Raw genomic sequence first — 27605 nt, forward strand, 5'->3', positions numbered from 1 at the left:
GAACTTAGTTTCAGGTTTTTAGGTCCTTCTCCAGAACATCCAGTTGTGTTTGTGTGTTCACAGTTTACTTAAAAGCCTTGGCTAGTCTTCAGCTGTGTCCCAAGCTTAAGAGCTGGTTCTGAGTTTGACCACTGCAATCTTATACGCCTGTGGTTCATATCCTGTTAATAAGGATAAATTGACCCGATCTAATATGGACGTGTCTATTGAAGGTAAAACATCTTTGAACAGTCTAGTAGATGGGGTATAAGACCTATTGATGGTTTAGATGAAGCAATAGTTGACATGAGCTCAGCAAGATCTAAAGGAGCATTCTAAGTAGCAAAGGGGATTCTAGAACGGTCTAGATCTCTCTGTAATAATTGTGGAGAGGATCTGGTATTTTTTTCTGTACTCGTACTTATGCTCGTTCCTCAGTCAATTCAACTAAACTGCAAACAGAAATACAGGAGTCTTTTGGTGGAAAATTAATTGGACCTGGATTATGTTTTTATAATCATAATGAGGATTTGTTGACAATTAACAAATAGAAAGTTGCCAATTCATTAGTATTGAACATGTCAAAAATATGTTCCTAGAAAGTGTTATTATTTTTATTTGTCCACCAAACTGTCCCATCTACACAATCCAGTTTATCTAATAGTAGTTTCAATAACAGCATTTGGTTAAGATTAGGGAAAGATGGATGAGCAACCTACAGTAATATGAAATATAAAAATGCATCACACTAACCTCTAACCTTGACCCAATGTGCTTTAGATTCTTAACCCTAATCACAGGACTCTGGAGTTGTACAGACGTTGTACAGATGTTATGTGAAAAATAGTTTGCTACTTAAATTTTACACAGTGCCCAGAAAATTTGCAGGACAATAATCAGAAGATCAAGTTTAGTGAAGTCGGCATAGGAAGAGGATTAAGAATGGAAGTGACATTGTTCTAGAAACGACAAATGTTTAAAGAAAAGTTTTATAGACATCCCATTTTCAACAGTTTTAAAAACTTGTCGACTGAATAAAGTGTAATTCTACATTTGGAACAACATTGTCTGTGTCATTGTCTCGTCTCCAGCATGACGTGCTACAGTCATTCTCTGCAGCTCATTGAAGTACCTGCTGAGAGTGGTTCAGAGAAGGCGGGGCGGGTGGGGGGATTTCAACATGGTGTCAACATTTCATTGTGGTCACGTATCCAGCAGACAGAAAATGACAGTGTGCTCAGGCACCTGAATGAAGACGTTGTGTTTATTGCTGAGAGACTGACTGGTATAGTTTGCCAAAAACTTTTTCGAAAGCTTTTTATTTATCAAGGGAAGTTTGCTTGCTGAGCCTGCATGTTGTTTTCCACTGACATCCTGGAGTCTGGCCAGTATACAGCAGTTGGAGATTAAATTTATTATGGTGGTAAATTTTTATCATTTACTGTTCTTGCCCAGATGGTTGCAGTTAATCTGCGGGATTTCACATAGCTAATTTCGGTGTAAAAGCCAAAATTGGTTGGTCTTGAGGTTGGCGGTTCGAGCCCTGGCCATGTGTCAGAGTATAAGAAAAAGAAGAACCTCTAGCGTAGCCCTCCCTGCTGTCAAGGTGCACAGATATGGGGAGTGAGGCAAAAACAGACCATAATATAGGTCACAGGATAATTGAGCAGTAAAGCATCAGCAATGCTAAGTCCGCAGTTGATGATAAATTTAAAATTTGTACAAAATGTATGTACTTGAGGTAGGTGGAGGTGGTTTAGAGCATTTTTTCGATAATTGATGAGGACAAACTCTGATGTGCTAAAGTCTTGAGCTCTAGTTACACTCCCTTTGTTTTATGAAGTTATTTCACCTTCGTATTCCTGTGTAGACTCTACAGTCAATGTTGTCCACGCTTCTCCATCCAGGATCTCACCTCAAATCTTTGGGATTTGCTTAGATGCAGTGGGTTGATGTGGGTTTTACCTCCCAGCAACAAATTTTAATAGCAAAACACTTTAGTACATTAGCACAGTACTTGGTACCGGCACATAAAAATTGTATGTACTTGTACTCAGTATGATAAAACGTGGTATCTGGACTAACCTGAGTCGGCCTCTTCTTCTGCAGGAACTATGTCGCCAACGTATGGCTGTCAAACCTCCAGCTGAGCGTCCAGAGCCAATGTCCTCCCGGATCAACAGTGTGTCCTCCCAGTTCAGTGATGGTGGTCAGGCCATCAGTCCGTCTGCACGGAGCAGCATCTCCTCCTGGAGTGAGGAGCCTGCCCACTCCAACATGGACATCTCTACTGGTCACATGATCCTGGTGAGTTTCTTATCCAGTCACTTTGTTTATTTCACGTCAACCATTGCAAATGGGAGCCAATTAGAAAATCCGATTTACTAGTCAGCGATAAGGGGATTTGCTATTATGCAGAAACTTGTGCTGGTGGCATCAATTCCATCGATCAATGGAATGACAATTCCATTGATAGTCTGTTTGAGGTCTGAAGTAATGGGATGACTAATGGTTTTTAATAACTTAATGTCCTTTTTGGGCATGAATCAATCAATAGAACTGATGTTAATGTGAAAGTTGATTCCACCCATTGTCATATTACACATTGAGAGCTCTTGACTAAAAATTTGACCCAGAATTTTATGGAATAATAGGGCGACAAAAGACATTTCAAAGCAAGGTTCTCACTTGTGAACGCCTCAAAGTACAAACTTCGTCCACACCAGCCATTTCCAAAGCTCAGAATTACTGCCCACACGTTCAGCTTTTTTAGAAATTTAAAACGGTCTTGTGTTGTGCTCAATGACGCCTGTTTTCCTGGTTAAAAAAAGGGAAAGTAAAAAACAGAACCCGCCACAGCTGAGTGTGTGTGTGTGTGTGTGTGTGTGTGTGTGTGTGTAGGCAGGATTAAGAATGGGGATGTAATTGTATTGTGCCAGAGGCAGAAAAACTGCTACATCCATGAAAAATCACTACAAAAAAAGGCCACAAAAATGGTGATTAGTGCAGATTAGATGGATGCAGCCACTTTTAAATTGCACATTTATTGGAACAATCATGACACACTACAAGTTAACGGCTCCCAGGCCCATAACCACACTTTGGGTGTTGATTTGAAATCACATCGGTGGAATGAGTACATACGTCACATATGTCACCTGCTGCAAAACAGAAAACCCCCCTTCTCAAGCACGAATTGATTTACGTGAGCGTGAGGTACTTTTTCGTCCGATTATGAGGCTCAGTTTATGCCTTGATAGCACGTACTGATATTTCAAAGTAAATGTGCTTTTTATTTCAGTTCCAGTGATAATTCTACACAATGTTCTTGTGGTAGTTTTTTTTTTTTTTTTTTTGTTAGTTAATTTCAGTTCAGTTCGTTTTAGTAGTTCATTTCTGCATAAATCACTAATCCCTCCAACACACACACACACACACACTCATCGCAATCTCTTTCATTTTTTGTCTTTTTCTGTTTATGTACTGCACATCTCGTTACACCCACAGTGTCTATAAGCAAGCTCCTTACCCTCCAACTATCGTGCAGATGAAAATGTCTATTGAACCTCGGTTACATTCCAGCGAACACCATCGTAATTGCAATACAAAGGTATTCACTTCAACCACCCACCACCCTCAGTACCACAGTGCAACTCTCTCTAGCTTCATGCATTATGGGGCTGCTGGGGATATGTGACAGAGCCGCCTTTTGATGTGTTCAATAGGCATAAAGATACTAATTACCCCTGAGAGTTGCATCTGAGTTGTGATCAGGAGAAACGACTCCCTTTACAGACCCGTGCTGCTGCACAGAGCGGCTCTGTTGTTTTACACCAGCGCTCAATCCAACTCCTTGGCAAATGCTCTCACAATACAAAGCGGTGCGTGCACTTGGTTTGCCAAGGTCACACAAGGATGAAAATAGTTTTGAGGTCCTAACTTCTTCAAGTACGCTCGCTTTATCTTCACCACATGAAGACGCCTCTGCAGAGGCGGCATCACTCGAGAAATAAAAGAAATGAAATGGAATAGTCAAGTATTGAAGTGGCGTGTGGGCCACATTCTGGTCAGGGACATTACTGAATCTGCTATAATGTAGAGCCTAATATGTAAATGGTGTGAGGGATGCAGAGGGATAAAGTGAATCTGATATGGATGATTAATAATTTCTGTGTAGGTGATGGAGCTGAAAGTTTTCATAAATGCTCTACTTTCGATTCTTTCTATTCTATTCTCCTTAATGCGTTTACATAGTGTACAGAACATTGTGTACCCTGAACTCTGTGTGCGTTCAGATGTGCCACACTTCCAGTGAAGGGTTACAGCATAGTTATGTATAGTGCCACACAACCTTGAAGGTTGTGAGTTTGGCACTGGGGCCACAATTCGCCTTCGGTCTCCCACAGTTAAACTTTTATTTTTATTAGATTTTTTTAAACTCCAAGTTATAACCAGACAAGCCCAGAAAAATGGTGATTTATTCTAACCTATAGCATTTTTTTACCGTATGTTGGGATAATAAAATGTAAACTTTGATTGAGGTACATTGATGGTGAGCCATCGAAAACAATGGTGAAACATCATAGTTTTAGTGAAATTCAGGAATCTCAACAAAACAATAGTCAAGTTCCAAAACATGAGCTGAACGTGTATATATTACAAACATTACACAAAAACTAAATGTTGTGTCTCTGGTGCAAGACTTTCTTCAGATTCTCACAAACCATTCCTGACTGTCCTACATATGGACATACTTAGCCCCTACATGGACGTCTGTTTTGGTTCATCAGAGGCACAACTGCATCCACCTGTTATAATATTACAGAGCCCCAGAATAAAAAAATATGAACACAAAATTATGAATATGGCCTCTTTAAACTTTCCAAGTTAGAGGGCAGTTGTTTTGAATATAGTCATGGGTAATTTAGGAAAGCAAGGCTACTTCGTGCGACCCAGTTCCATTGCTTTAAAGAGATTTATCGGGAAAAAGGAGGAAGCCCCAGAATCTGATCATGATGTTTTATTTGGTGCATTTGTTGATGACTATAATGAGAGAGAGAGAGAGAGAGAGTCTGGATATATATGCTACCTGCACAATGCAAATTAAATAATGTAAAACATTTTCCACTGCAAATGGCCAAATCCTGACAGAATTATCCGTGAACTGTTGTAATCCAGTTGTTGTGGTATAGTCATATATTTATACTGAATTCTTTCTACCACTGCTTATGTTTAATGGTTGAATTATGAACCTAAAATCTATTCTGAACAAAAGTTGGCTTCTTTTAATTGCAGCTGCGTTGTTTAATAGTGGTGAATCTTGTCCAAATGGACTGGGTTCATTAGGAGCCTCCTGTCCTGATGATGAGTTGATGGCATATTTAATTTCGAGCCCATGTGTTTATTAGATCGAGGGAATAAAAAGAAATCAAGCACGAGGATCCTGGTGCAGTTTCAGTCACAGAATGTTCCTCATCATGGGAAGTGACAATGCTCGATTCTTAGTTAATCAGAGTGAGCCGTGAACACTTTGCCGCATTTTTCAGCCCGTTTCCATCTTACTGCAGCTTTGCTATGACAGGCAGAGAAAGAGACGAGTGGGGTTGAATAGTCGAGCAGCAGAGCAGTTTACAGTGAAGCTGAGGCCAAGCAGGATACGTTTTTCAGGACCTTGGACAGCTCCACACACAAGCTGCTCTGCTGACGCAAGGCACAACCTTAACACCAGACAGGAGAGACGGCATTACACGGTTATTACACAGACCACTCTCCCCTGAGGGTTGGACCCTTTCAGAAACTCCCAGGTCAGTTTTTGTCCTGGTCCCCAGAAGTGAACCTTGTGCTGGTGGTAAAGACTTTCACATTTAGTAATATGTTACTTATACTTTGCCAATATGCTCCTTGCATATTTACTGTTTTTCTGTCTTTAGATTCTTTTTTCCTCTTTAATTTTCACTTTTTGGTTTTTGTCTTTGGCCTCTTATATTGCATTGCTCCATGAATATTTTATTTTGTTCCTCTTTTCCTTTTCACCTTACTCCTCTTCTTCTGCTCTGCCAATTTTGATTCCCCCGATTTAGCACAGTGCCTATTTGTTACTGTTCATACATTCAGAGCTGTCAGTTTTACAAAAAAAATATATTTACACTGACAAGTGAACTCATTTCAGATTCACATCAGTATGTTAACCAGAGACCATGAGAGTTTCATGGCAACAAAACTGGGACCCAGTCGACACATTTGGGAAAAAGTCAGAGCCAGGAATTTTTCCTCTTATTTATTCCAGAGTTGTGTCACAGCAAGAGAGTAAATCCATCACAAAGCAGCGCCACCATGGAAAAGCAAATATTTCAGTCACTGCCACACACTCAAATGATGCGACTTCTGAGAGATTAATATGTTTCATGGGCATCAAAGAAGGGAATAATGGGTGATGATCTACAGCGCTCCACCTCTCTGCTCTTCACCTCCCCCAAAAATTAAGTGTCGACCATAAACACGAGCAAATTCCCTGTCACCATCCACCCACCGATTTTAATCGGAGGAGAACCCGCTTTCACCACCTCATCTAAGTTAATGTATTACTTGGTCCCATGTGACTGGGACTGTGCACCACCAACACCACCTCCCTCCACATCCGCTCTGCTTGTGTCTTAAGAGGATTAGTCAACTCTCTATATAAAGCACATTATCGTGCCTTTTGTTGCGGACCAAGTAAGTGTTATAGATTATACTGCAGCCGGAGCCTCCTTTGAGATTAACCATGCTGGGAATTGGTTGTGGTTGTGGTTTGTGTAGCTCACCATCAGGTCAGCTGGGATGTGCTCTGTGGGGCTGATAGGTCGCAGGGTAATGGCTCAGCGAAGAGCTGGCTTGAGGAAATGGATGTTAAATCACTCTAATGTGGTTCAGTTGAGGAGGAGGAAGCATTCGGCTGCAGGGAAGTTAGACTCATGTATCAGGGTCATGTCAGCTTCTTTACTAAAAATAAGGCTCCAGAGTCTGATATGTAAGAGGGCTGCAGATTGACTGATGGTGCTTGATCACATGTCAGGAAACGTACATTTAAAAACTTTTTTGGTTTCAGACTTCAAACACCATAACCAGTCTTATTGTCTTCCCGTACACCATCATCTCTAAAGAAATCTAAAGTGGTCTTATTTTCTGTTAAAATATGCGTCATCAAACTCTTTCACCCACTTCCCCTTCCTCCTCGGTCTCTGTGGATTCAAAATGGCTGCCACATTACGTCAGCTCCCATGCGGCTGCCTTTCATGCTAACGTTTCAAGCAGGTGCTAAGATGGTACATCATGGTCACAATTGCGACTCGGGGCTTGAATCTTATTGCGTAGTGTTTTTTTTTTTTTTTTTTAATTGAGCGCCTTTGGCAGCTGTAAGCCCCCCCCCTCGCTCTAAGGGGATTATTCAGTGTTTGGCCGACACATGGTGATCTCAGCACCTCCTGATTGGATTGCAATAATCCCTTTACACAGCCACAAAACCCTATTACTCTGGCATTAGAGAGGGAGGGGGATGGGGGGGGAGGGCATCTGATGTAGGGTGTGTGTGTTTGTGTGTGTATTCTGTTCAATTGTAGGAATTAGCATGTTTTTCTGTGTATAAAATGTTTGCAGCCAGGTTTTTTGTGTATGCTTGTTACAGCAGTGTCTGTAGATTTACTGTGTGTGTGTAAGTGTGAGTGTGTGTGTGTACTGTCGCTTTATAGAAATGTGAGTCCAAATGCTATTTGTCTTGTCTGTGTGTTTGCTTTCTGTATGAGTGGGTGGACTTTGTTTTTGTGACCTTATAAAAACCTTTATGTGTGGATTGTGCTGTACACGTATGTTTGTGTGCATCTTTCTGTACGTGTGTATTTCCCGTGTCTCTTTTTGAAAGATTCCGACCTCCCGCTGTTGATAAGCGGCTGTGTGCCAGTGGAGGGTCTGCACTTTTGGCTTTCAGTTACATTGTTGCTGCTTTTTGCAGCTCTGAAACAACTATAATAGAGCTGCTAAACAACAGGGGATGGCCAGTGTGTACACCATCGTCCAGGGTCGCTTCGAAGTTTCTAATGTTTCTGTCAGTGTTTCAAATCGGCTTTTCTTTCTTCTCAAAAATAAGGAAATTTCAAACTGCATGGCAGTGGATGTGTTGTTTTTGTCGATGCCATTGCTGTGAGGACATTTTGACTGGTCTTCACATGCTCAAAGAACTGCCAAAGACGCACCACAGCAGGCATTGTTAGGCCTTTGCGTTTTCTTGTTCACTGATTGGCTGTGCCAGCTTAGCCAATCAGAACGGTCTCTCTCATCGATACAACATGCCCAGCCCGACTGTGGGCTTTAGGTTTAGGCACCGTATCTAGCTGTAATGCTTAAGATTGGGGTCGCGCTGCCGCCTCACAGCTACAAGGTTGCGGGTTCGCGTCCCCGACCACCCGCAGCCTTTCTGTGTGGAGTTTGCGTGTTCTTCCTGTGCTTGTGTGGATTTCCTCCGGTTCCCTTCCGCAGTACAAAGACATGCACGTTAGGTTAATGGGTGATTCTAAATTGCCCATAGATGTGAGTGGTTGTCTGTCTGTGTACGTCTCTCTGTCTTGGCCCTGAGACAGCCTGGAGACCTGTCCAGGATCCTGCCTCTCGCTCTATGACCGCTGGGACAGGCTCCAACCCCCCCACAACCCTACACTGGGTAAGCGGTTACAGATAATGGATGGATGGGTGGGTTAAGGTTAGGTTACCGTGGTATGAAGTGTGTTATTACAATATGTGCGTTTGTCTACGTGTGTACTTGTGTAATTCAGGTTGAGGGGACATAAATCTGTACATGTACATGTGAAGCTTAAGGGATGTACATCATGTAAATACGTCCATTGTGTTGATTCGTGGGTTTTTTCTCCACCTATACACATCGTACATGTACCTGTGAGAAGGTGAATCCTGTTGTTCAACTGTGAGCCTGTGAAACTAACTGCTAGACCGATAAATAACAAGTATAACTGGCTGCACGTGTGTTGAGTCAGACTGTGTACATGTCCATACATGCTAAAATAACATGCATGCTTTTGATCGAAACACTTTCCCATTATCGCCCAACGGCCACGTGTCTGGCCGTGCCGCTGCCTTCCATTTTTAAAAAGCTCCTCTCATTTTAGCAGAAAGCCATTAGGCCTTTTTTGGAAGCTAATTCTGATTAAGATCAGCCCCATTTGTAACTGCCACCATAAATCATTGCCTGAGCCATTTAAAGAAGTACACCAGCTCATTTTGTTCCCCTCATCCATTACAAACGAACCAGCCATATTTTGTGTGCACAGGCCACTGATTTCCAAGACTGTTCAAAAACAGAGCTGCACTGTCCACCAACAGTTTATGGCAAACAAGTTAGTCTCAGTGCTAACAAGACACACAGCCCAGACACACTTTTAGGGCCTTACCTGCTAAATTCACTTACTTGTAGTTAATCAAAGTCACGTTACCTTTTCTAATTATAAATACTGTATGGTAGCTAATGACCAGGCTGAATTTCATTATTTAAATGCATTTATAGTGGATTAGATGGAGACTCTACTTAATCTGCCTAAAATGGCTTTGCCACTACTAGTAAAATGTGGAAAACATAACATAAAGGATTCATATTTATTTGTATTTAGACGATGGTTTCACCACAAGGGGTCTGATTAAATGATCCCCAGTGTAAACCAGAGGCCAATGGTGAAACCGTTTTTCTGCAGATTGTTTTGTTTGTGATTATCTAATGTCAACTGAACCGTCCACAAACTCTGTTCGTCTGGTGCTTTAAACTGCATTTTCCCCAACAGTGTAAGTGTAAAAGTTGATTGGCAATCACAGAAAGAAGCCCTCATATCAATTCATTCAGGTTTTCTTTGACTGAAAAAATGACTAAGCCTCAGATAAAGAAAACCAAACCAAAGATTAATATGAGGAACCCTGATAAAGAAAGGAAATATACCAGGATGGGTTGCTAATAAAAGAGGCGTAGACGTCTCCGCCCTGATAATGTACGTGTATGACCCTCCAGCTCCTCACCTCCTCTCCTCTCTCCTTTCTCCTTCAGTCCTACATGGAAGATCACCTGAAGAACAAAGACCGACTGGAAAAGGAGTGGGAGGCGCTGTGCGCCTATCAGGCCGAACCCAACGCCTGTACTGTCGGGCTCAAGGACGGCAACGCTAAGAAAAACCGCTCCGCTGCTGTGGTGGCATGTGAGTAGTCGGTATTTTTTCTCAGCTCTCTGCTCGATAAGCGATAAGTGAGTGAGCCTCAGCATTCAGATAGTAGAGAAAAAGAAGTGAGCTACTTAGTGAAATACTACTTCCAATATCTACAGTTGCTACATCTGTCACATCCTGAAAGTGCAGAACGCGTGTTTTTTGTGGTATTTCTTATAATTAAAATGGCCACGGCTCCAAATAAGACAAATGTCAATCTCCAGATAGGTGTTACTAAGATAACCTGGTGACGCTCTAGTGTTAAAAGGCCAGCGTAGCCCAAACTTCTCTGCTATCAAACATCATGACTTTACTCTTAGCACCTCTCCATAACACTGAGCCCGTCCTCCATTATCAGAAACTAGGAGCAGAAGGGTTGTAAATTAGTTTTCTATTAAAGCCCTCCTGCACCAACCTCATCAATGATTAAAATTTCTAAGCTTCGGTGGAAATAGCCCATCTAAAAAAAAAAAGGCGGTCCCATTTTGTGCACCGTGCCAGGGCTTAATGAAATCCAGGTTGTCAGCAGGGAAAGCGGTTTGCCAGGAATAAATTGCACTTCCTATTTGAAGCACCAGTGGCTTCTCCAAAATAAAAAAAAATAAATAAATAAAATCAGTTTTACTTCCACCACTGTAGTGGGCTGCCTGCAAGAGTGAATCTATAAAAATGCATTAAGAAAATGTGTTTCTAGAAGTGTTTAATGGCTTGAGGCAGATCTTCCTGAAAGTGTGAGGGAGCAAATTCTTTCAAATTTAGTTTTAATGCAGTTCCAAAATACTACAGTAAATATATATATGGGAAAAGACATGGGGACAATTGCAGTACTTAAGTCCTGCAAGGTTGCAGTGATGGTCCTGTTTGTGCAACAGATCTGAACAGAAACCCCCCCCAAGTCACAAAGCCATGAGCTCAAAATGCACTGAGTTCCTCCATTTGTGTTCCAGATGATCACTCCAGAATCACCTTGAGGGTGGAGAACAGCCAAGGCAACTCTGACTACATCAACGCCAGCCCAATTGTAAGTACCTCCTCTGCATTCTAAGTCTGTACTGTACTTCACACTGCAACTATGCCAGAATCCCACGGTCCCCACGGGTGTCACAAGAACAAAGGCAACCCACCGTACAGTATAAATTTTGATGCAACGCTTGCTTAGCTTAAGCGGCGCTTCCACACTATGTTCTGCACCATGAATATTAATGATTGTTATACAGCAAACACCCCAGGCCTGTATTCGCTCGGGAAACGCGTGGGAAAGAACACGCACATGGCTTTCAGCTCCTCTCATTTGTGAAAGCAAAATTGATCTGTGAGGTCTCGGGGAAATGATTGTTTTTGACCTTGGGTTATGCTAATTTGACACTAGTTTGTGTTTACTGTTTGCTCGATTTGCTGAGGCCTTCTCCGTGGTGCAGTACGGATTTATCCGGCAAAACGGCTCGTAGATAGAAGAAGGGGAAGAAAGAGCAGTGTGAATTCAGTAAGTGACTGCATGAATTTGGAAACCAGTGTCGGAATCGTAGGTTTACGTCCCCCTTGAGGCGGATACAGTGGTATTCCATTAAAAGCAACAGAAACGCCATGCATTTGAAATCTGGGCGCCACACCAAGAAGTGGCGTGTGTGTGTGTGTGTGTATGTGTCTGTGTGTGTGTGAAAGACACAGAGAAAGAACGAAAAGGAATCAAATCATTACAGAAATGAAAGGAGCAACCTTCACACAAATGCTAGAAAACACACACACACACACACACACACACACTGAAAAACGCACTTGGACACACACTCACTAGTGCAAACACTAGCATGCATGCTCACCCACACTCACACATACACACGCAGATGACCGAGAACGTGCAGGGCAGACACCCACACAGACACACAAAAGCACACGCTTGTGAACACACACAAACACATCACAGAAGAAAAGATACATGGAACCCACTGATGCTATTTAGGGGACCTCCTATGCTGACAATCCGATTCCCCCCCAACGCTGTGGTGTTTGACATGTAGCTCCAGTCAATAACTTTAATTTAATACATTTATTAAACGGCCAAAAGCCACAGTTGGTGAATTCTGCAATCGACATAAACCATTCGGCTCTCAGTGCTTCCAAATCAGAAGTGACCTACACTCTGTGCGGTCCCTGAATGCCTCGCACACAACGAGTGCATGATGGCAGAGAGGTAGGCTGGGGCAAAGCTGAACAAAGCCTTTGCAGTTCACCTTCACCTTGCGAGTGAACAACGCTCACGTTCTTTCTTTGCAAAATGCTACGTTCTCTTCACGCTTCACCAGCGAAATTATCCTGCACGTCTTTAGCGTATTCATGCACAACACGGGTTGGGCGGACATGATTTAGCTGAATGACACAATTAAAGCCTTTGCAAATGATCCTAAATGTTACACACACAGTTTCTCTTCAGATAAATGCCCCACTAATTTAACTGGGACCAGCAGCTGGAGGCTGGATGAAACCTGAAAGCTATGAACTGTGTTTCAGTTGATGGCTGATTGTACAAAGAGGTGAGATCATTAGCCCCACATTCAACTCCCAACACCGTCCTTTTGTCTGGTTTCTAAACTCTGACCACTGCTGCTGCATGATTGGGCTTTGGAGGACATTTAAACCACTGTCAGCTTCGCTCTGTGGGTCAGGAGTATGTGCAAGCACCTGCAGTGGGACAATTGCTGATTGTTTTAGCAAAGAAAAAAAAAAATGACCTGAAATGATTCTGCAACGCTACAGTCTGGTTCGAGCATCACTCTTAATAAGATCAGCAGGTCGGGGGAAATTTGACAAACAATTCAGAGCAGCTATTAACTTTTTTGTGATCTCACCAGCGAACGCGTGAACACCACAGCTGAGTGCAAATGTCCCATTGTTTATCCAGTAAAGTCCAGTACATTAGATGAAACAAAGTGAAGCCCACTTCCTGTCCTCTTTGAGTCAAACATGCTACAGCTAATTCATGTATAGCAGTTGCAAATGAAATAGTCTGCACACCCACACACACCCACTGGTGTCAGGTGTCAGACTGTAGTAACACCTTGAAGAAACTTCACACACACTGAATCAGACACACACACACATATATATATATACTTTTTCTGTGGTTAATGAAGACACTATGGCAAAACCCAAACCATAACTACAACTTACAGCTGCCAGAATGTCCTCATCGTCAAAACATGTCCACACACCCGCAGAAAGACACTTCCTTCGTCTTTCCGATGAAAAGACATAAAAAGAATGACAGGGACAATTAAGCTTGTAACATCCTCCAGTTCTGTTGTTCATTAAGGAGGAGTGTGTGTGAGAAAAGACAGTTGTCCTATGTGAAACACACACACACACACACACACACACACTCTGGCGTTAATGGCAGGGTTTTATTCTGGAGACACTGTGACATGTCAGGAAGCATTGTGTGTCGGCAGAGACTGAAAAGGAGACAGCGAGGGAAAGGGATTAAAAGAGATGTCAAGTGTGCAAAGTGCTCCTGCTCTTTCTCTCGCTTTCTTTCTTTCCTCGTCCTTTTGTCTTTAAATTGTCTCACCGTTTTTTTTCTTCCCTTACTCTTTTCGATTTTCCTTTCTTTATTCCCCTTCATTTCTCAACAGTTTTCTAATCCTCCCCACTCTCTCCATTTTTGCACTTTCTCTTTCTGTCTGTCTTTCTTCATTCCCCTGTGTCTTCTCTGCCCTTCCTGGTCTTTCCTGTCCGATTTCCTACACCTAACCACTCTGGAACAAACAGGGACAATTTTGAACCTCTGGAGCTGATATTTTATAACATTAAATACTGTCTTTTTTGACCATTGCAAAGGAAGTAACGTGACAGAAACCTGCATACCTATGAAAAGGCCTTCATTTTTAAAAATGTATCACTGCGGGGCCAAAAGTATGTGGACACCGGTACTTTATACCCCTATGCGATGCTTTCAACCACATTTTGGAACGTTGCTGGTGTGATTTGCTCCCATTCAGTCACGGGATTATTAATGAGGCCCAACGCTGATGTTGGAAGATAACGGTCTGGCTCATATTTTCATCCCAAAGGTGTTAGACTGGCTGCAGCGCGAAAAATATTTCCTTGTGGACCTGAAAGCAAGCTATTGTCTAAAATCTGTTTATGACGTTTTACTAAAAAACCTGTTGCAGGGTCTATATTGTCATCTTTGCTCTGTCTAATTTACTACATGTTAAGTTCATTAGAGGCGCATTATTGTTTGGCGTTCACAAAGGGAACAGAGGACCATTAAAGGCAGTTTTGCATGTGGAAAAGCCCTAGAAATTATCTGTCTTCCCTCTGTAATTGCTTCCAGCTAAATTGGTCTTGCCAATTATTACTTTACCGTACAATTTGCATGGTAATAGGCAGGGGTGTCACTCACTTCCTCGCAAATTCACCTCACGTTCGTCTCCTGTCTTTTGCTCTCAACGCCTCCGCCATCCTTCTGTAATTTCCATTGAGTTGAGGGAGAAATCAGAGTTACTGAAAACTCTGTCCTCCCAGCCGTAACTCTAAGAACTGTAGAAAAATGTATCTACGAAATCTACACATCATGTACTAGCTGTCCTCTTGTCTGTTAGGCTGCTAAAATTCAGTTCTTAATGTAAAGGTCAAGGTTTAATCCTAAATAAATGGGATTATCACTTCTCACAAGTCCTATAGAGCATCCTATAGAAACATATTCTGTCCTTCTCTGTGCTCTTAAAATGGCAATGCAAAGTGTGAGGAGACAGACGAGCAGTTTGAGGTCATTGAGAAGAATGGAGGGATTTTGCAAACTGACTTGAACGAATTTTGTTAGACGAAATGCTTCTGGAACCTTGGAGTATGTGTTGAGTGCTGGATAACATGGTGTTGGGTGATCTCATAACAGCCAGCCGAGCATTAAATCTTCACTGCAGTGCACGGCATCGCTTCATGGATTGTTGCCCTCTCACTTCACGCTGTATTTGAAGTTTCCCACAAACATTTCACCTACAGTGATGCTCCTACTATTGATCAAATCACATTTTTGACCACACTGGCTTTGAAAAGAAGCCTCTATACAATGAAAACATTAATTTAAGTAAAAGTTTAACTTGAATGTTTTGTTCAAATTTGATGTTGTCACAGATACTGTACAACAACCATTTTCACTTTTATTTTTTGTTTTTAAAATTAAAATTTCGCTTCTTCTTGTGGTTGAAGAATGTCACAAATTATATTTTTCCTGTGTTTGATGATAGAACTGCACTTCACTAAGGCAAAAAAACGAACGTGAACCTTTTTGAATTACCAATTTCTTTTGCATTAATTGTGAAAAAAATGTGATCTGACCTTCTGCCGAGTCACAAGTATTGACGAGCACAATGTTCAAATCCATTACAACCACTACTTTTATAGAACCTCCATTAAACATCAAGATTTGGAAGGTTTCAATTCTGTTTAATGTCACATAAACATTTAGAACCGTGTGTAGATGCTCATGAGACGTCCTGATGGACTCTTCATTCAGGGGACCAAATATGAACATCTAACACCACAGACTGAAAATAGAAGTCTTTGTTTATTCACTTAAACAGGTCTTTTTGTTTATGACATTATGTATATTTGTGGCTTGGATGAATTTTATGACCAATTAAAAAAAAAAAACAGACACATTGGTTTAGAAGGGTGAAGGGTTCACACGCTTTTTCTGTAAATGGTCTTATTAGTTACATTTACTTTAACTGCATATTGGTTTCATTTTGTGATGCATTTTCTGTTTGCACACTGCGCTGCCATTATGGTCAAGAGGTTATCGAAAAACAGATACTCATTGCAGCATATTCTGCCAGTAAATTCCCACCGAAAACAAAGCATCGCATTTTGAGACCGCGCGGTGAAAATGTGTAACCTCACATCATCTCATGTCCTTTCCCCTCAGATGGATCATGATCCAAGGAACCCAGCATACATCGCCACTCAAGGCCCCCTGCCGTCCTCTGTGGCTGACTTCTGGCAGGTAAAAACACAGACACATAAATACACACACACACACACACACACACACACACACACACACGCTCACGGAATAAAAATCAATACCTTCTCCTCTCTTAAACAAGAGCAAGCCGATTTTTATTAGTGCAGCAAGCCACACGGGAGAACAGCCTGTTCTCCGGATGTCGTTATTAATCTCTGTTTCGCCATTACAATCGCTTCCCACTACAACCACCGCTGTACACACACATCTATGCTCTCACACACACACACCAGTCAACAGTGGGATACATTGGTAATGCAATGGATGGAAAGCCCTTTTCCTTCTGTCCCAAATGTTGGATTGGGTTTGAATCTAAGACCAAAAGATCAATAAGTTATTCCAGCCAGTGGTGGCGTACACTGTATGTGCATGTCTGAGGGAGCGGTGGGGAAGGAAGAAAAGCTCCCCTTGTCAAACAAGTTCAGTCCTTGCTGCATCTCTGATGTTGCTGCTTCATCATACAGGCTGAAAACATGTATTTTCTTCTTCTCTTACTGCTAATCAACGTTTAAACAAAGCAAAGGACTTTAATTAAAAACGTGTCATGTTCTTTCCAGTCCAGTGTTCAAACACACCAGAACCAACATCTTCTTACTCTTGTTTAAAAATGTAAATCTTTACTTATGGGGACTGTGCTAGTATAAATACAGTGCAAATGTGTCACAATGACACCACTTTATGCTGCAGAGAGCCTATAAAATCAAAGTATTTAAAGGCACCGTGCAACATGTCTACTGTATTATTTTGCTTCTACCATTCTGAGATGGTGCTGTATTGTTAGACAAGTGTTAGACAAATTTCTAAGGTTCGAGCCTCTTGAACTAAAATTCTATAGTAAATATAAAAGTGCCCATGTGGTCGTTATGGTTCCAGATTTTTAGAAAAATCACTTTCTCATACAAGCTCTATGAAAACACCAAAACATAAAAACACAAGAAACTTGCCTTATTGTCATGAATACGCTGTATGACAGGAAGAATGTAATAGTTTATTTTTTTTTTCAAATTTACACACAGTAGTAAATTTAAATTCCATTTATAGTTGGTAATTCTGGGAGTTTTATTCATTAAACTCCGTTTGATAAAACTTCGTGTGGATGGTTTTCAAACAGGAATGCAGTACTGTGCAGCCTACGACGTATCAAACACTGCCTTTGTTTGAAAACCTCAGCGTTGCTCATCATAGATTAATCTCAGCACCATAAGTGGCTTCTTAAGCAGCATTACTGGTTCTTATCAGGTCCCTTAACCAGGGCCTGCCAAGGTTATTACACCACATACATCACATTACGCAGCATCTTCCCCAACGGGATTCTTCTGAGGTGCCCTTGGGCGAAATACCGAAGGCACGTATTCCAGAAGTGTCCAGAAGTCGAAACATAAACTTGCGTGATGAAAAGTGCTGCGACTGTTAAAAATAGCACGGTGTGCAGTTAGTTAACTTTTTTTCCTGTATGGATAAAGGTTTAATTAAAATCAGCAATTTAACAAACCTCAGGTTTTACAAGCGTGGGGGGGTGGGGGGTGGGGGTGGGTTGGGGGTTTATCCTCCCAGCAGCTGAAGCAAATTAACACTATTTCTCAAAAAAAAAAAAGGAAAAAGGACCATCACATCTTTAGATCCATGAGACCAATCAGTAAAGCAGTGGGGGCTGAGAACAAGTTGTGGAGAGGTGCCATAATTCAAAACCCACCGCAATTTACATCAATTAAGTCTGTGTGAAGGTGTGGCCGTGCTCCTGACTCATTGGCAGGTGCAGCCATCTTGATTATCTAACATGATGATGAGGGGGCTGTGTTGTTTTATGGCTTCCATTATCATCTGACTGTTACCTCCGATCATAGTCGAATGGATCTCCAGAGCCAGCCCACCCTCCGGCTGTGACAATATGACTGCCAGCAGGAAAAATATGACCAGAAGCCCGGTCTCGCTGTGGAATGACCCAGCTGGGGGAGGGAACAGCCTCCACAGCAATTACTTTCTGTGCCCCGACGCTCTCCTTCCTTGTAGTTTGAAGCGCAGTATATGTGTTTGGTTTCCATTTTAGATTTCGTGTCCCTCGCCCAAATCAGACACACAAACCCTTCCAAAATGCCACATAGCACAGAATTAAAATAATTACGGACCGATTTCCAGGCGAGTGGGTGAGTGAGGACACATGTCACTGTTCCTGTTGGCAGATTTTGGGAAGCGTTGACAGCTTTGTGTGTTCCAAATCAAGCTCTCCACAACTTGAAGAACGTGACTACAACTCTTAGGAGATGAGACATTTTACATGGCTTGACATTTTAACAAACTTTAAAAGTTTTTAAAGAACATTCAAAGAACAAGTCCCTGGGTGAAAAATAGATCAGCTGCACTCAAGTGTAACAATTCTGCAGCTTTTTCTGCCACAAACCGTTATTATTATTTTCGGGAATATTGTTGTTATAGATTTGATTAAAGAAACGTTGGTTCACACATGTTGTTTTTACAGACAAATGGCAGAACGCATCTCATGAGGTCATGTGAGGTCTTTACCTGCCGCTTCCAGGAGTCTCACTGTGTGTTTGGCTTGCAGATGGTGTGGGAGAATGGCTGCGTGGTCATTGTCATGCTAACGCCGCTCGTCGAGAACGGGGTGAAGCAGTGTTACCATTACTGGCCCGACGAGGGATCCAACCTGTACCACATCTACGAGGTAATGTGTCTCAGCACGTGTAAGCTGCAACTTCTCAGCCACGACTTTGACGTGTCCGTTATCCGACCGGCTTGGTGGGATTGGATGGATAGAATCTCTCTAACAGATTCAGTTCAGATTATTTGTTGCCTCTAGTCCCGGTTTTCTCTAATAAAGAATAGTTATAGTAATACCCAAGATTATCAACCCCAAAGTACATTTGACTGTAAAACTTTGCATCCTCTCACTTTGAAATGGCAAAAACAATCAAAGATTCTTATTTTGATGTTCGTTCATCATCACTTCATCATCACTAATAACAAACATGGTCAACAAAATAAAATAATGTAAATATTGCAAATATTTCAACCCCCTTAATGAAGCCTAATACTCTAATAATGTTCATGTCCTCCATGGCCTTTAGAACCTCCAACCCCTTTACTTACTCATTCTTCATTCCACTTTATGCGGAGCTCCAGTGCCCGATGTAAAAACCAACCTCCACCATCTCAGACTGTGGGAATGCTGTTCCTCTCCTCATAGGCAGTGTGTGAATCACGATCAAATAACTCCAGTTTGGTCTCATCAGCCCATATAATGTTGGGCTGAAAAAAACACCGTCTTGGTTTGGTTTCGAGACTTAAGCCATAGATTCCGGCATGTTTTTGTTCTTCCAAACAATCCAGACTACACTTACCTGGGGGGGCTGTGAACCTTCATTCCAGTTGCTGCTTTTTGGGGATTCTTCCTTAGCTCTTAGGATCTCTTCCAGTTTATCTATTTATGAATTATGGTCTACATACTCTAAAAGCTTTGAATTATCTTTATGTCCCCCTCCGGCTTTATGAAGGTGTGCCAGTTTCAATTTTGAGGTCATCTGAAAGCTGGTCAACAGCTGGGGAGGCTGTAACTCACTTGGTAGAGCAGTTGTCCATAAGTGGTCAGTGGTTCGACTCCCAGTCCTCCTAGTTTCAAATTGAAGTGTCCCTGGCCTAGACACTGAATCCCCAAGATGTCCCTAGTGTCTGCTACTTAGTTGTGAGTCACTTTGATGAAAGCTTCTGCTAAGTGACAAACTGTAATTGTTTTTCTGATCCCATTGTTTTTTTGTTTTTTTTGTCAGCACACTGTCTGAGACTCCCCCTGCTTCTCGACCCACTTGCAAAATAAAAGTGCTACTTATTAAGAATTAAGAGCTGACAGTCTTTTTCTCAAGGATCAGACACCTGATTTTAAAAGGGCTTTATCAACGGGGACGCAAACTTTTGCACTGATGTAATGCTCATTATTTCACGATTAGTTTGTTTTCATCATTTGTAGTAAATATTGTATAATAACTAAATATTATGTTGATCGAGGAAAAAAACGTTCTTTGTTTTGTCTTCTTCCCACTTTTGTGTAAGGAGATTCAAATTTCTCACTCACCTGCATCAATTGTATCTTATGTCTCAAGCCCCAAATTAATCCAACTCTTACAGCGTCTTAAAATATTTCTTTTATCAGTAAATTCAAGTAGTATCATGCCATTGAATGCAGAATTACCAGTCACTATCAGGTTCATAGTAATGTTTTGCCTGACTGGTGTATACTCACCTGCAGGTCAACCTGGTTTCCGAACATATCTGGTGTGACGACTTCCTCGTTCGTAGCTTCTACCTGAAGAACATGCAGACCAATGAGACGCGAACCGTCACTCAGTTCCACTTCCTGACCTGGCTTAACCAGAACGTCCCGGAGAGCAGCCGGACTCTCCTTGACTTCCGCAGGTAGGGAGTTTCCTCAAAAACAAACAGATTCTAAACTGAACGTCTTGTTCTTGATGCAGTTACTTTCTGAAATCCAGGCATTGCTTCTTTTTTTTTTTTTTGCCCCCCTCAAATTGCGTCACTCGCTCTCGACCTATAGGAGTTGTTGGTGCATCCTCCAACATTCTTGGATTGTGTACACTGGAGCCTCCATGACCAGCTCTTTCACCATGGTCCTTCATGACCTGGCAGGTGCCCGTGTGCCCACACAGAGCTGTTTTTACAATATTATTTTTTTATACTGACGAGGTAATAAAAACTGTCTTGGAAGGCTCTTAAGTACTTAAGCCTGCCTTGAATCTAGATGGCAATAGCACTAAAGTTTTAGAAGGCCTAAAGAAACATTTGGAAGTTTAGAGAAAATACAATTTGATAAGAGGATTCATTTCCATAGCAGAACTGAAAAACCCCACTTTGAACAGGGTCTTCAAGAAATATCACTGCAGTGTTTCTCAAAAGGCAACAATTACTTTATGCGATTTTGTCTTTGCGTTGAGTGAACAAAGCCTGCTGGTATTTGTAAATTAGTAGCAGTTACCGTATTTCCATTGTTCCTGTCACAAATACTGATGATACTCATGCACTCGACATGAGGCCTGTTTAGCAGCTTTAGTCGCTGAAATGCATCCCAGTCATCCAGGTGCATGAGTATTATTTTTGCACTTGGCTTTCTTAAGGGGTGCAGGTTGAAAAGTGTCTATATACCATCCTGGGGATGTCACAGTCGATATACGTGCTATTCAGGATGCACTGAGTGAACTCTGCCAGTGTGATCCTTTATCTCTGGCGCCTTTATAGCTGCTCCCCTCCGTCTCCCATTGCACCTCCTTTTAAACTGATATACTGTATTACCTATTAGGTGGGAGCCGCCCCGGCCCGTTTTCTCTGATTCACTGTGGATTTCCTCCAGCTACATTTTATATATAGGCCTGGTGTCACAGAGTTCCTGGCGCACATCAATTAGGTGAGATATCAAGAGTGAGGGTTTGTGGTCACAGCTATTATAAAAGGGTCCGATGAGCGTCACCACCCACCATCAGTTAGGAAATATTGCCTTTACTCACAGGGTGTCGGGGTCAGAACACAATGAAGGAAGCACAGAGGGAGATATTTTTCACTTTTATTACCGTGGATATGGTACTTTCACAATAACAACCTTCTTTTTTTCCGCTCGATGGCTTCATGATGGCAGCTTAAATATCTCTTCCCCTTATGCTCGTACCGGCATGTTTTTTTTCTTTAACGTCACTCACAACCGACTGGGTCGGCGCGTTGCTTACAAATCCTTTCTCTCTTCTGACCCTGTTTTACCAGCTAACTAGCGGTTGCCAGTGTCATTTTTGTGATGTTGCAGCTAGTAATATGAGCCCAGTTGCATAGTCACAAAAGTGATCATTGGAGACTGTGACTCTGCAACCAAGGGGCCTCACGGACCCCACCCCCCACCCCCCACCCCCATCCCCGCCCGAATTCTCTTCCCTTTCTTTTATCCTCCTTCATCTCGGTTCTCTGTCCCCGTCCTTGCTGTGCCTGGTGACCTGAGATGACCTCTTGCCTTTTTGCTTGCTCACGGTTTGCTTGACTGCCTTCAATCTCCTCCCACGTTCCCTCCTTTGCTCTCTTGGTTGCGTTTCTCTTTCCACTTCCTCTCTCTTGTCCCCTCCTGTCTGGTTCTGTCGACGGTCTCAGAATGTGTGCGCACTAAGAAAATGCACCGTCTTTGTTCTTCTTTACCCTTTCAACAAAACTAAGAGGGTGTTTTTGACCCGTCTTTCAATGTGTCTCCAGTCTGGAAAAATCTGATTTTCCAGCTGGTTTTACCTGCACAAGATAAATAGACAGCATCTGGCACCTGTAACATTCTCACAGCTAAACTAAATGTCATATAGCTACAGTGTGTTCATGTTCATTTTGTCACATTTTTTTCATTTTATGACCCTTGATCAACACTATATTATGTTTGTTAGTCGTCTGATGACAGAAACATAAATATATGTAAATGATTTGGTTGTTGCACAAACACTTCCCTGTCCTACACGGCTCAAGTATTTTAGTTTTAGAGATGAGCAAGAAATTTCATGTTGGTGAAATGGATGTTGGCTGCGATGTGCAGTTTGGGGCTCGCAGATGCCAGAGGACAAAGACAAGGAAATATTTGCACGTAAATGTGGTTTGATCGTTACGTAAATGATCTCGAAATGAAATTCTCCTCCGTAAAAAGTGTTATCAAAATAATCTAGCTTAGTGTAGACACATTCTGGGTCTGTCTTCCTCTTTCTGTCCCACACCCTGTCTCCCTCGCAGCATCCCTTTCTCTTTTGCCTTTGCCTTTTCTGACTCTTGATCTCTCTCTTTCTTTTTGTCTTTCTCTCTCTGTCAAGCTTGAGTCACTCTTACGGGGAATTTCTTTAGAATCCCACACCCCTCTGTACACCCCCACCCTGCCTGTCAGTGATCCTCTGCCAGCTGTTTCCATGGTAACATCACTTTTGATTGTCTGCAGTAAGCTCTTGACTTTTCAATTTCTAGTTGGGGTGGAGGATCAAAATGCGTTGCGTTTTTTACACGGAAAGATGTCCATCCTTGGGCTTTTGTGACGTTGCTGGTTGTGCATTTTTTTACCAGGAAAGTCCATTTACAACAATACCAGACATGCATGTACTGCCATTCTGATGCAAACACTTAGAAGCATCCGCTCTGGGCTTCATTGGGACCTCTCTCTTTTTTATATATAACTCATACGAAAGTGTTTCAGATCTTCTAACATAAAACTAAGACCACCTACCAGGCAGCTGGGGAAGAAAGTATTCACCCCATTACTTAAACTACCAGTCTGAAAAGTGTTAACAACGCTATTTCCGAGGCTCTGGGACTCCATCGATCCACAGCGAGAGACAATATCTACCCATGACAAAGGCTTGGAGAAGCGAACAAACACCGAATGCCATATCCACGGTCAAGCATGGAGACGGTGGTGTTTTGGACATCGGGGCCAAACCAACTCACCACAACTAAGAGAAACATATATCCTGCTCTATACCAGCAAATCCTGAATGACAAAGTCAGAAAAAAAAGTCCATACTAGTGATTCCATTCAGGATGCAATTACTGTTCCACATTGGTGATTAACACTTTGCTGCAATACTTTTGTTGAGCCTTCTTTGTTTCCCGTTGCTCAGATGCAGATGCTCTATCTGAATGTGTCCCTGTGGATTAAAAAAGGAGCTTCTTAAGCTCCTTAAACAAGCCTTTTAATCTTGCAAACTGAGACAATCAAAAGAGTCTTGGCACAGGTAAAACCTTCATAGTTTGAACTGCTTAAAGTTTTGAAAAGTGGTTACTATGAGGTAATGTTGAGGTTTCAAGCAGCCAAAGCTCATGAAATTCACTGTAAATAAAAAAAAAAAAGGAGGAAAAAGTGAAGGAACACTGAGGAAGTCTGAGGTTTCTTTCCTCGTCCGAGTGATGCATTATACATAACACACCACACACACATTTTTACATAACATGTTCCTGCTGAATATTGTTATTTACAATATTAGTTTTCGCCATGCAATGGAATCCGAGATTATCCCCAGCTGGGATCAGACTCACAACTCGCTGGTTCTTGCTTGGACAGAGGCTGCATGTTTGAGCAGTTCGGCTTCGGGCTTCCGTGCGTTTTGATGAATGAGGTGTGAAGTTTTTCCTCCACCGTTAAAATAATAAATGTTGTGGCTTTCAACACGCGCGCACGCATGGAAGCAAACACACATCCTCTGTTGCAGATTTTTATGCCGGTTTTTCTTTCTCTCCATGGAAGATCGGAGTGTGCTTCAGTCATGCATCTTGTCTAATCGTGATGAATCCCAGAGCACTACTGAGAACCGGGATGTTTGGAAGAACATTTTCCACCAGTGAAATCGATGTGTTCTTCTTCAAAGTGCTACCTGAGCCACGGAGGAGCGGTGGTTCTTCCAGACGGTGTTTACCTTCCACTATTGTTGTTACACAGTCCAATTTTAAAATACTTGAGATAAAAAAACGCTCATCTGCAAGATCTAATCAGAGATCCGTGTGTCCTTCATTGGAAGTGTATTCATTTTTATTTGACGAGGAAAAGTCTCAACACGGGGCTCTGTGACCTTCCTCAGCATCATCCTTTACAGCATCAACAGTAGCGAAAACTCAAAAACTGTTGAACCTCTGTTACTGATCGGACTGCAGATACACTTCACAGTATCTTAACTGTACGTTAAAACAGAATGTGAGGACACACACAATTCATACACAATAAGTCTTCACTTCATAGGCATGGTAAGTGTTTTGGGACAGAAAGTGAACTCAAGTGACTTGATATTCGTGTTGAAGGTCTTGTTAACACTGACAAAATAAAATGCTGAATTAACGCTGTTGTGCGTGTTGTTTTTATGCTTGTTTTAAAGCCCGGACATTTTATATAATGCAGATTGTGTGTTACTGTAGCTGTGATGTTGACACTGATTTCTTCTTTCCACTGTTTTTTTTTTTTTTTTTTCTCTGCAGGAAAGTTAACAAGTGCTACCGGGGACGCTCGTGTCCTATCATAGTCCACTGCAGGCAAGTATAACAATCACTATTTGGACTATTTGAAAGAGTTATATATTCCAGGTTATGAAATGTGTTTTGAAATCACTGATTTTGTAGTGTTCTGATCATTAATGAGCAAACAAACAGATATTTTTTTCAAATACAATGTTCGCTCACACGATTTGAATCAGACCAACTCCTCTGGCCCATGTTACCTCTTCATCACTCACCACCAGGTTGACTTTCATTTGAGGCAGTTTAAGAGTTGGGAGAGAAGTTGGTGCAACAACAGGTGTTCCAGCTGTTGTTTGCACACGTGTGTGTGTGTGTGTGTGTGTGTACACATCTGTATATCTCCTACCACCTGAGTAAATAACTAACACCACTGAGACATAATTAAATCAGTATTTTAACAGAAAAATCTGTGATCTTCTCAGGAAATGTCCTGCAGTGATCGGATTAGAGACGTCGCTTCGCTAACTGACAGCCGTCATGTTGCACTGCTCCTTCTCTTAGTCATGTGTTATATAATGTGGCTTAGTGGCTCTTCCAGGACTCTAGTTGTTGACTGCACTGTGATGTGAATCAAATTATTGCATATTGCATACTGCGTTTATTCAGCAAATATACCAACTGCACCGACGTTACGCTGTAGACAGCTGTCGAGATGCATTATGTTCCACCATTCAGATCTAAGAACGCAGCAGAAAAACTTCACGCACTTCAAACAGACCCGCTACATTTTCTTACTGTACTATATTCATCAAATGGAATCAGATGCTGTATAGTGTGAAATATTTCCAGCTCATATCACTCGGTGCGCAGCCTTGTCCCACCTGAGATTTCCATCACATTTAGTTTCACGTCTACCTTCATTAGGCCTAGTTTGGTTAAATCTAACCGTGGTTTGTTTTTCCATGTTCCTTTGATCAGGCCTGGACACAAAAATCTCCCTTGACCTAAACCCTTGAGGGCCCGTATTGAATGTGGTCTTGGTCCAGTTCCTAACAACCTTTTTTTTGATTTAAACATAATCCAACTTCTATCCAGCCCTAATTAGCACATTTTGGCTAAAGTTGGCGAGTTGACAGCTTCACTTCTTTAGTTTGCACCAGTGCTGTATTTTCATGTTGGTCGCCATCTTAAAATATTATGCGTGGACACACACAATACACACTCATGGTTGCATGTGGACACAAAATTGGAGAAATGGACTAAAGTAACACACTTCTGTCTCGTTTCAAGTGATGTTTCTGACCTTTGGATCAAACCGAGCTTATTCTGAAACTACCAGCCAATCACACTCTAATGTTTATTGTGCAGACATTCACTGTAGACCTGTCCACAACCATTTATACCCACACGTATACAGAGAAGCAGCCAGAATTAGAAGTCAGCTAACAGAGGAGAACTGGTCTGTCATTTTTATTCTTTCTTTTTCTCTGTCTTTCCAATTAGCTGTACATCTGTCTTTTTCTCATTTCTGTCTTGCTCCGGTTGTCTATGGTTTTTCCTTAACCTTCACTGTCTTTCATTTTAAATAGAGTGAGAGAAGGCAGCAGACATCTTGACATGTTTACTCACAGCCCTGAGGCACACACACAAACACAAACACACACACAGACACACACACACACACACACACACACACACACACACACATCACATCTTTCATCTCCTTGTAATGATGTTGGCAAGGTTCAGATCTAATCGTGCTGTAATAACCTGTATGAAACACAAACACACACACACACACACGTGTATCAAAGATCACAATATATGTGGAAATCACACACACACTCTCAGTTCCACACGATCTTTGTGAGAACATGCATTGACATAATGCATTTCCCAGCTCTTTATCCTAAGCACATCCTACCTGACTTACAGGGAAATAGCCACACAACTACACACACACACACACACACAGAGAGACGTTTGGTCGATTGGTTAATGCTGTCTGTGTGAGGATAAACCTTGACATCAGAGTCCATTGAAGTTATAAGGACCTTCCAAAATGTCCTCATATTATGGAGATGTCTTCACTATGACAGTTTGGTGCTAATTCTTTCTCCCTGCAAACGGACACGTACACAAAATAGACACGTTCACACACACACACACATTGAGGTAGTACTGCTCAATTACTGCCAGTGAGGTTGTTGAAATATACAGCTGTGTGCGTGTGTGGGCTTCCAGAAAATAACCAAGGTCCCAGAGAAAATGAAATATTTAGAAAGTATGGACACATGCCAGCTAATAAACACACACACACACACACAAACAGTTTGTTAGATTACACACCCGCCCATGAAACAGGCTGATAAGGGGAGCAGACATCAATTTTTAACACTTGA

General features: G+C 41.9%; 1 protein-coding gene across 2 annotated transcripts in view; it reads left to right on the top strand.

Annotated features, from left to right (window-relative positions):
- LOC137098885 (receptor-type tyrosine-protein phosphatase N2-like) overlaps nt 1–27605 on the top strand; it is a 189526-nt gene that overhangs the window by 149828 nt on the left and 12093 nt on the right. For both annotated transcript variants that reach the window (XM_067475576.1, XM_067475577.1), the window contains 7 exons: nt 2089–2286; nt 10058–10205; nt 11159–11232; nt 16138–16215; nt 18797–18916; nt 20495–20661; nt 25225–25278. In XM_067475576.1, the coding sequence (XP_067331677.1) occupies nt 2089–2286; nt 10058–10205; nt 11159–11232; nt 16138–16215; nt 18797–18916; nt 20495–20661; nt 25225–25278 (839 nt within the window). The remainder of the gene's footprint in view (nt 1–2088; nt 2287–10057; nt 10206–11158; nt 11233–16137; nt 16216–18796; nt 18917–20494; nt 20662–25224; nt 25279–27605) is intronic.

This window comes from Channa argus, chromosome 14 (genome assembly GCF_033026475.1).
Source record: "Channa argus isolate prfri chromosome 14, Channa argus male v1.0, whole genome shotgun sequence".
NCBI classification, from domain to species: Eukaryota; Metazoa; Chordata; class Actinopteri; order Anabantiformes; family Channidae; genus Channa; species Channa argus.